This window comes from Penicillium longicatenatum (assembly GCF_028827895.1).
Source record: "Penicillium longicatenatum strain IBT 33135 chromosome Unknown contig_7_segment0_segment0, whole genome shotgun sequence".
Classification (NCBI taxonomy): Eukaryota; Fungi; Ascomycota; class Eurotiomycetes; order Eurotiales; family Aspergillaceae; genus Penicillium; species Penicillium longicatenatum.
Genome location: NW_026643124.1, coordinates 1,770,865 through 1,780,413, shown reverse-complemented (window position 1 = coordinate 1,780,413; position 9,549 = coordinate 1,770,865). Strand labels below are relative to the sequence as shown.

At 49.9% G+C, this 9,549-nt stretch overlaps 4 protein-coding genes across 4 annotated transcripts; 1 reads left to right on the top strand and 3 right to left on the bottom strand.

The window, feature by feature from the left end:
- Positions 1-774: 774 nt before the first annotated feature.
- Positions 775-2,418, bottom strand: N7484_010936 (MFS transporter; the record flags this gene model as incomplete). The annotated part of the gene is made up of 1 exon (XM_057121323.1): positions 775-2,418. One exon carries the CDS (start codon positions 2,416-2,418, stop codon positions 775-777), a length of 1,644 nt encoding a protein of 547 aa, XP_056967077.1.
- An 831-nt stretch (positions 2,419-3,249) lies between these two features.
- On the bottom strand, positions 3,250-5,797 carry N7484_010935 (TTC39/IML2 family protein; the record flags this gene model as incomplete). Its single annotated transcript, XM_057121322.1, has 5 exons — positions 3,250-4,116; positions 4,182-5,248; positions 5,301-5,367; positions 5,466-5,542; positions 5,713-5,797. 5 exons carry the CDS (start codon positions 5,795-5,797, stop codon positions 3,250-3,252), a joined length of 2,163 nt encoding a protein of 720 aa, XP_056967076.1.
- Positions 5,798-6,453: 656 nt separating this feature from the next.
- Positions 6,454-6,972, top strand: N7484_010934 (proteasome regulatory particle lid subunit SEM1; the record flags this gene model as incomplete). Its single annotated transcript, XM_057121321.1, has 3 exons — positions 6,454-6,565; positions 6,646-6,757; positions 6,939-6,972. The coding sequence occupies 3 exons, from the start codon at positions 6,454-6,456 to the stop codon at positions 6,970-6,972; spliced, it is 258 nt and encodes an 85-aa protein (XP_056967075.1).
- Positions 6,973-7,699: 727 nt separating this feature from the next.
- On the bottom strand, positions 7,700-9,032 carry pgkA (phosphoglycerate kinase pgkA; the record flags this gene model as incomplete). Its single annotated transcript, XM_057121320.1, has 2 exons — positions 7,700-8,890; positions 8,967-9,032. The coding sequence occupies 2 exons, from the start codon at positions 9,030-9,032 to the stop codon at positions 7,700-7,702; spliced, it is 1,257 nt and encodes a 418-aa protein (XP_056967074.1).
- Between the last annotated feature and the right edge of the window lie 517 nt (positions 9,033-9,549).

The window sequence follows — 9,549 nt, the reverse complement described above, 5'->3', positions numbered from 1 at the left end:
GAAGGGAAAAAAAAGAAAAGAAAAAAAAGCAAAAAAGCAAAAAGCAAAAAACAAAACAAAAGAAAACACCGACGTCAAAAGTCAAAATCAACAACCAGGAAAAAAGCAAAACATTTCATGGACGGGATTCGGCGCAATAGGAGTCTATCATTTGCTATCTCATTGACTTTCATGATCTTTCGGTGCTTCTCGTCCTCGAACTTGAAGACAGGACCCGATACATTTCTTATGTTCTTGCATTTTTCACGAGGTATGGATTCAAGCTTAAACGGATCTCATATCAGCCTCTCTTTATTTCCTTATCTGTCTCTGGCTTCTTTGTTTCTGTCTTTTACATGTCTCCTCTCTCTGATGTATCGTGTCTACCTCTCCTATTTACCATATCATACCATAGTATAATGGAAACTGGTGTCCACCAAAATCTTTCTTCATCTTGTGCTGCCTAGGTTGGTATCTTCCTTCGATATTTGGCCCTAATACTAGCTCCAGAATTCTTTTATCTTATAAACAGACTTATCAACTTCTGAATCAAGTTATTCAACGTAGTAGTTGGTCTTAATGTAGTAAATTGTACTTTTTGATTATGCGATAGTCATTAATTGGTCAACCAAAAATCAGTCACATGAACACAGTGATGTAAAGGGGGTATCTATCAGCGATATGCAATGCAACGCAGTTCCATCTATGAGAACGAATCCAAGAAAATATCAACATCCATCCCTCCAGACAACGGAGGGAAAGAAACCATATGAACCATATGAACAAATGCCGGATCTAAACAGAGGCGGCGGACCACTTTCCGCGCGCTCTAATCCTTTTTCCGTATGTGTAGAACAGATACGGAATAGGTATAAGCGCAAGGGCAATAAAACCCAGGACACTGGCAGCCCACGGAACACCAAGGTTATGGAACATGGCAGTAGTGAACAGCGGAAACGCACCAGCGAAGATGGAGCGCAGGAACGTATTCGCGGCGATCGCACTGGCGGCCGTTTTCTGGAACGTGTCGACCAGGTAGTTAATCGCAGCCTGGAAGATAGTGAAGAATCCGAAGCCCATCATTACGGCGCCGATGACCGGGGCGATCCAATGGATATGCTTCGGGCTCGTCCAGCCAAAGACGAACATGCCGGCGGCGAAGAAGACCGAGCCGAGCATCATTGGTGGGAGGCGCGCCTCGGGAACGGCGCGGTTGTTGTTTGCTTTGAGGCGTTTGATGTAGAATTTTTGGTTGGCCAGGTTAACACCAGCACCCATGAGGATACCGACTAGGTAGCCGAGGAACGGGAGGGCACCAACGACTTGGTTCCAGCCGCGGATCTCTTGGAACACGATTGGAAAGGCTGCAAGACTGAGGTATAGGATACCGTAGACGAAGGAGGCGTAGAGGGCGACAAGGAAGCAGATGGGTGTTGCGAGGAGGGCGAATGGGCGGATCAAATACTTATTTCCCAGCTCTTTGTATGTAACATCCCATTCCTCGTGACGAGCATGGAGGGCCCAGTTGCCGGTTTGGAAACGAAGGCGGCGCGCCTTGTTTACTAGTAATACAGGCGGGTAGCTCTCATCGACGAAAAGCAGGTCCATTACAAGGAAGAACATCATCATAATACCGGTGAGGTATTGGGTCCATCGCCAACCCAGATAGCTCTGGCAAATCGCACCACCAGCAATGGGGCCGAGAACAGGACCACCCACCACTGCCATCGCATAGCCCACAATGGCAGCACCACGGTCCTCTGGGCTCCAGATATCACCCAGAACACCACCAGTATTGGTGACAGGCGCGGAACCAAAGAAGCCCGCAAAGAACCGGGTCAACATGATCGTTTGCGTGTCCTTCGCAACAGCAGTTCCAAACGACATAATCGCCGCAATGAAGTACGGAGCCAGCACAGCTGGCTTGCGCCCATAAACCTCGGACAGCGGAGCCCAAACCAGTGGACCCAGCCCTAAGCCGAACAGCAACAGCGACGTTCCTAGGGTCGCAACCTCGGTGGAAATCCCAAACTCGGCGGAAATCTGATCCGTGCCCGTTGAAAAGATCGAACTCGCCCAAGTCGTGCCCATTGTTGTCAATCCGTATAGAACCGTTGTCACGCACTTCTTCCTAACACCCCAGTTCAATGGCCGGTACGGGTCATCGGGACCATCGAAATCGACAATGACATCGGGGCTTGTTTTCGTATGCGAGAGGGGATGCGTGAATTTTGCGACTTGTCCTGGGTCTCGACTGCGGATTCGTGATACTATCGATTGCGCACGTTCTTCAAAGACCGATATTCCTGATGCTGCGGTACTTTGTTTCGCTAGTGGCGCGATTGGCTCTGCGTTATCGGCGCCACCAACTTGTTCATGTGACTCGATATCGTCGCTACTCGTGTGGTAATCGTAGTCGTGTTCTGTTGTGTTGGCCATAGCGTTGATGCACGACTATGGCAGTCGCAGGCTATTTCAAGGGTAAAAAAGCAAGAAAGTAAGATCTGCGAAGTTTTTTTTTTTTTTTTTTCAAGCAGAGTAGGATTCTGGATAAGGGGAAAAGATATTGCCCCAACACGGGAATTGGATACAAGAAGAACTGTGGGCCCTCTTCACGTCATATTTCTCACAAAAAGGCTAGGGGAACTCATGAAGGATTCCCAAGGATATATTACTTTTGCTTTGCTTCGGAGTGGCGGATTTGGAGTCTTTAACCTAAGCTTCTGCTATCGGATGTCCGAGACGGAGAAGCCGCTTTATCCGGGAAACGTGGAGCTTGGGATATGTGGGGCTTCAGTGTCTGGCCCCGATTTCGGCCTCGGTCTTCGAGTCAATGCGCCGAGCATTGAGTCGATATGTGAGGCTTTGATTGATCATGTGCACACTCGGGGCTTGAGAGCCATGGCACAGGGCCTAGGGTTCCTGGAAGAGTTTTCGGTTGGCGATTGACAACTGCCGGACAAAGAGGGGCCTGAGTGGACACAATACTTAGGATGGATCTTTTCCCGCCAATCGGGCTCAAGTAGAGGGCGAAGCATTGTGTCAACCGTGTGGGGTTAGCAGGACGTTGTCTACTGACTGGATAGACGGAGCAAGGAAGCTACAGTATGAAAGCGCAAGCTACGATCAAACTGCCCCGGACTCACATGATGTCATCACCCATTGTCTAAATCAAATCTATATAACAAAAAGAAAAGAAATCTAAGTAAAGCTGCTTACTGTACATGACTCTCAGATGATATGAACAGTTCAAGGAGACCGGGATCATGATCAAGATGCATGCATAGCCTCCCACTTTTGCACGGCCTCTTTACCGGCAGTTACTTTTAGGCCAACGCGGGCCTCCATCTCATAGCTTTCCCACTTAGCTGCAGTTTCCAGATGATGTTTGCAGTCATGGACCAGCTTTTTCTCGGCCTTGGTGACCTCAGAGGTACCGGGGCTTCCTGATTCAGTGAATGACCGATCAGGTTTATCGGCATTCTGCGATGTCTGGGCAATGCCTGAGGACCCATGCAAGGCTCGGTAAGTGGGACGCTCCTTCCACAGATTGGCCGCCATCTCGTAATGAGCGGCCGGAAGAACCCAATTATCATTCAAATGACTCTTGAACAGCGCCTTGTCATGGTTTAGGACCTTCGTCTTGAGCATCTCCTTAGCCTCCTCAGTCTTGCACAGAGACCGGTATACTGCAGCGCGCAGAAGATCCAAGATCGCCTGTCCCTCAGCTCCTTCACGGGACCAGGTCGGGTTTTCCTCGCTCTCGCACCATGCAAGTCGCTCCAGTGATTCCTCAAGCTGACTGTCAGTCATGCGGCTATGTCCGTTCCAGAAGAAAATCATCTCCTCGACGGGATCCACTCCAATAGCATCGACCAGGGAAACACCCCATTCCTTCGCCCGGGCCTCCCACTTGGCGACCTTGCGCGAAACAAAAACGTCGAATGGTAGCTGGCGGGCCATGAATTTCTTCTTGCCTGCATACGATGGCGCTTCGCGAATATATTTGATCGCATTTTGGGCGTGTTCCTCGGCTTTTTTGGGATCAGTCTTGCGGCATTGGCGGTAGAGAAGGACTTGGCATGATCCAGCAATGTAGTAATACAATGATCGGGACCAGGAGTTGAGGTCGGAGCACTGGAAAAAGGAGGCAAAGTCAGTATATGGGAGCATACAGTGCAGGATTCCTGAGCGCTAATCACCTCGATAAATGCACTCGTACATGCGCTGTAATCGTGCAGGAACAAGGCATTTAAACTCTTCTCGAACACACAAAGAGCCTCAACCTGTTTCAGAGGACTCTTTTTGCTGTTTGCAAGAAGCTCCATTGCACCATCTAAGTTCTTATTCGCCCCCTCCATACGCGATTCCTCCAGCAACCAAAGCCGGCTATCCGGGAATCGGTTGCGCATCTCCGCTAACAGTGTCACAAGTCTCTCTGCCGGGTAGCCTTCGACATCATCCTCGCCCGGAGTCGGATCTGGCATGATGTCACAGTACCGCACAAACCCATTGTAGTAACCCAGAACGGCCAAAGCAGCAAAGGCTCCGATCAAGTTGTGGAATTTACTAGCTTGCCAAACCATTCTCAGACCCCGCTGCTTGTCTCCGTGGAACCCAATGATGGAAAGGAGTTTGCTGAAAGATGGCGGGATCATCGAGATGAGGATGAGAAGAATTCCAAAGCAGAAATTGGCACCCGAGTGAATGAAGATGTCGATTTCATTTTTGAAAATGTCCGAGTCGGGGTCATGGGTGATATTTGAGCCGCCAGGTGTGGAGGTGCGCGAGACCGGCTCAGAGCTGTTTTCTTGGGCAATTGACAATCCAGATACTTTTCTCGCGAGATCCGTATCCAAAGTGGGCAGTCCATTGACAGTCGAAGGCCCTTTGATCGACGAGTCCATGCTGGACTTCTCCGCTAGTTTCTCATCGGAACTGGCACTCGATTTGGAAAGGTCACTAGGTCGTGTAGAGATGCCCTGCTTTAGCCTGTGGGCTTCCATAAACTTCTCTTCCATTTTCAAGATCGTATCCAATGCAATGTACGCCTTGCGCAACCGGTAGAACGCCTTGACACTCTCCGTCAAACTCTCATTCAACACCCCAACCACGGCGCTCAAGAGCTGCGCAATGGCCTGGCACAGAACATACTCGGTACCGGGGGTGTAAATTTCCGAATGAAAGGCATTCGGCGCATCAGCATTCTGCTGGGCGCGGTACTGTTCGCTCGCGGCACTTGTTTCGGCTTCGCTTAACCGCTCGGATGCTGGAGAAAGGGTCAGTCTTGTGACCAATGGAACTGGAAGACTTTTGCGGACCTTGTCTCATAATGTCCTGTTCAAACCCTAAAGTTGCGCGAACAAAGGCCACCATGCCTTTTCCCAACTAGTTGTAGCCACCAAGGTCAGCAACACAGCCCGATTCACCACTACGTCATCAGCCGCAGCTGAACTTCCCAGAATTGGGCAAACGGTCCAACCCACCTGGTGAAAAGTTGAGTCTCCCTTAGCGAGGCCATTCTCAGCAGTATCGACGTCGTCGTTCAGGATAAAGGTTGCCGCTTTGTAGTTTGTTAGTCCGATTTAGTTATCATAGGTGGTCCATGCGGCGGAGATAATACAAACCTTTCATCGCCTCATCCACTTCCCCGCTCGCGAAATTCCACGGTCAGCAAGAGCCTCATTTCTGTTGGACAAAACGGTCCCGGGAACAAATTCCTGAAGAACGTACAGTCTCTTAATTCAGCCGAAGAATCTATCAACTGAGATGCATTGGCCGGCTTTTTGCCATACAGCCAGGACCCAACACGCATCATGCTGGGCAACAAATATGAAGAAATAAATAATATGGGATCAAAGGTAAGAATAGGTCGATATATCAAGCCGAGATCACGTTCATGGCCGGAGCCGAATTCAAAGCGACGGATCGGGAAGAATCTCAGCGGGACTCCATGTGATATGCCGGGTTTCCGAGAACAACCTGAGAAGAGATATACTGTAGAGATAGGAAAAGGCGAAAAATTGAGTAAGATCACAAAGGAGAAGTAAGACAGGAACAAGGAGGGGAAAGTAGTGAAGGTGGCTTAGAGATCCTTTTCCATGGGGTTGACTTGCTGACTTGCCGGCGAACCCGAATTACTGCGTAATTATATGTAATAGTAGCTTGCTAAGCGAGCCAAATTATGGGGTAAAGGTCGTTGATAAATTATGGATAATGATGGAATATTTTATTCCCTATGGCCCTTGGTAATTAGTTTTCCCATTGTTATTGTTATTGTTGTTCCTATTTGATGGTTTCATACATCAGTGTAACCTGCGATCGCCGATCTGGTGACTAAGTCAACGGTCACTGACCTCCAGCTCCGACCTCACCAAGCTCTTGACCACACCAAACCCCATCGCTGTTCCCATCACCTCCACCTTTCCAAACAGAGATATTCCAACTGCACAAGGAAATTCTCTTCTAACTAAAATGTCGAATTCCACACCCCAAGGCAAGGCGACCGCCTCCGAACAGCCCCAGCAACAACAGAAGCCCCAGGTGCTGGAGGAGGATGACGAATTTGAGGATTTCCCCGTTGAAGGTAGATCCCTCCCCACCATCCAACGCAATTAGCCACCAAACCTCGTCTCGAACACTACGCGCTAACAAGTCTCTATCTAGATTGGAGCCAGGAAGAAGCTGAGCAGTCAGCTACCAACGAAGGCAATGAGCACCTCTGGGAGGAGAGCTGGGACGATGACGATGCCGCAGAGGATTTCTCGAAGCAGCTGAAGTGAGTACAATCATTGCGCTGGACAGAAAATTCCAAGCTTTTATATCTTTCCTGTTGAAGAGGAGAGGGGTGCTACCCACACTCCCATTCCACTCGCCCCATGTTCCACCCCCGCCTAACCCTGTCTTACTACTTTGCATTTGGAATCAAGACAGCCACTAATCTTCTTCCGAATCTACAGGGAAGAACTGAAGAAGGTCGAAGCCTCGTCTTAAGATAAACAACGAATATCAAAAGAGAAACGACGGTTACGCATATGCCAGGCTGAAACCCGGAGCCGCGCTCTGGCTGAAGTTGCGGGAAAAGCAATAGATGGGATGGGAATTCTGTTGACTCCGTTCGAGACCTCTACCAAGCGCATACGCATACCATACACTACTATCATACACTATACCCCTTCAATCTACTTTCTTCTTTGGGATCGATGAGATAAGAGAGCCCGGTCCATGTAACTTGGCTGGCGAATCGCTTTGGAAATATTGCGTGAGAAAAGCGAATACTGCGGCTGCTATCATTTATGATGGGAAACTACGACTTTTCAAGTTGCTTTTGGGCGAGTCTCAATGGAGTGGTGAGGGGCAGGACTTCAATTCCAGGTTATCTACTCGCTTGAGCAATGCAAGGGACTTTCCCTAAACCTGATCTATGTAGGCCTACGCTATGCCATCGTGTCACCGTCGCATTTATTCACCATGCCTAACTCCTATTCAGTTCTTAGGGCAATGCTCGTAGTCCTATGGTTATTATATATGTATAGCTACTGACACCTCTAAGGTCCCCTTAAGATTCAAAGCCTCGGTCTCGTACCTACGACCCAGCAACTCAGCTTCTATACAAAAAGAGGTATTTTGAAACTTGGACATTCATTTTGAGGAATGTATCGGCTGTGTACATTACAGATTCGTGAAAAAAAAAGATATAAAGCTCCTATGCTGAGCAAATTTAAGACTTACTGGACAGAGCAGCAACACCAGGCAGGTCCTTGCCCTCGAGCAGCTCAAGCGAAGCACCACCACCAGTGGAAACGTGCGACAGCTTGTCCTCGACCTTGTATTTGGCAGCAACGGTAGCAGTGTCACCGCCACCAATGATAACAATAGAGCCAGACTGGGCAGCCGCAACAGCCGCATCGAGAGTCTTCTCTGTGGCGTTGGCGAAAGGCTTCAGCTCGAAGACACCGGGGGGACCGTTCCAAAGGATAGTCTTGGCCTCTTTAATGGTCTTCTGGTACAGCTTAACGGACTCGGGACCGACATCCAGACCCATGAGGCCGTCGGGGATACCCTCGGCATCAGTAGCAGCGCCAACGGTAGCATCAGCGGAAAACTTGTCGGCGGTGACGTAGTCGACGGGAAGGACGATTTCAACGTTGTACTTCTTGGCCTTCTCGACGATGTCGCCGACGATCTTGCTGCCAGCCTCATCGAACAGAGAGTTACCAATTTTAACGTTCTCAAGGGTCTTCTTGAAGGTGAAGGCCATGGCACCGGTGATAATCAGACTGTTAACCTTGGGGAGCAGGTTGTCGATCAGCTGGATCTTGTCGGAGACCTTGGCACCACCCAGAATGGCGAGGAAGGGACGGGCAGGGTTCTCAAGAGCCTTGGCGAAGTACTCCAGCTCCTTCTTCACGAGGAAACCGGCGGCCTTCTGGGGGAGCTCGACACCGACCATGGAGCTGTGGCCACGGTGAGCGGTACCGAAGGCGTCGTTAATGTAGATGTCACCAAGAGCAGTCAGGCCCTTGCGGAACTCAGCAACCTTGGCGGCGTCGGCCTTGACCTTCTTGCCATCAGCATCCTTGGAGCTACCCTCCTCCTCGGCGTGGAAACGCAGGTTCTCAAGCAGGATAACCTGACCAGCGGAAGCCTTGTTAACAGTCTCCTCAACTTGGGCGCCAACGCAGTCCTCGGTGAAGATAACGCTCTTTCCAAGCTTTTCCTCGAGAACGGGGACAACGGGCTTCAAGCTGTACTTTGAGTTGGGCTTGCCATCAGGGCGACCCAGGTGGGACATCAGGATAACGGCCTTGGCACCATGCTCGATAGCATATTTGATGGTGGGCAGGGCACCGACGATGCGCTGGGGGTTGGTGACCTTGAAGTCGCCGTCGAGGGGAACGTTGAAGTCAACCTGTAATCGAAGATGTTGTTAGCAATTGGGTCCCCTTAAAAGTTATAGAGCCTTTTTTGGAGAAAGCATCACATACCCGGATCAAGACACGCTTGTCCTTGAGGTCGACATCGGTGATGTTAAGCTTGTTGGAGAGAGACATTGTGTATGGTAGTCTGATGGGTGAGAGTTAGATGGGAAAAATTGAGGAGTGGGTGAGTACATACCTCAGGGGACGGAATATGCGAGAAAGCAAAGCCAGGAGGGAAAGTAGCAATAGTAATAAAGGAACTCAATCAGGGCCACGGTGAGTCGCGACAAGTAAAGATTGGAGGGGCAGAGCACTCATGGTGGGGCCCGGTGAGAGCAACATGCCCGCATCCAGCTGATGTTGCAATCGGTACTTTCCAGCCCTGTACTCCTCCATATTTAGTACTTTTGCTGGCTACGTTATTTTGGCGCAAAAGAGAAGTACTTCTGGTGCCATCGGTACCTCCGACCAAGGTTCCTCAATGACTTCGGGGACTAAGATCGGGCTGATGCGGGACTGATGTCACACCTTCCGTTTATTGCGGAAAGTGCCGGACGTCCTGGGGTCCTCGATAACCTCGGAGTCGGGGAATTCTGGGGAGATCGCCGTCTCAGAGTATTCGATTGGCCAGACTGGAATTGTACATAAC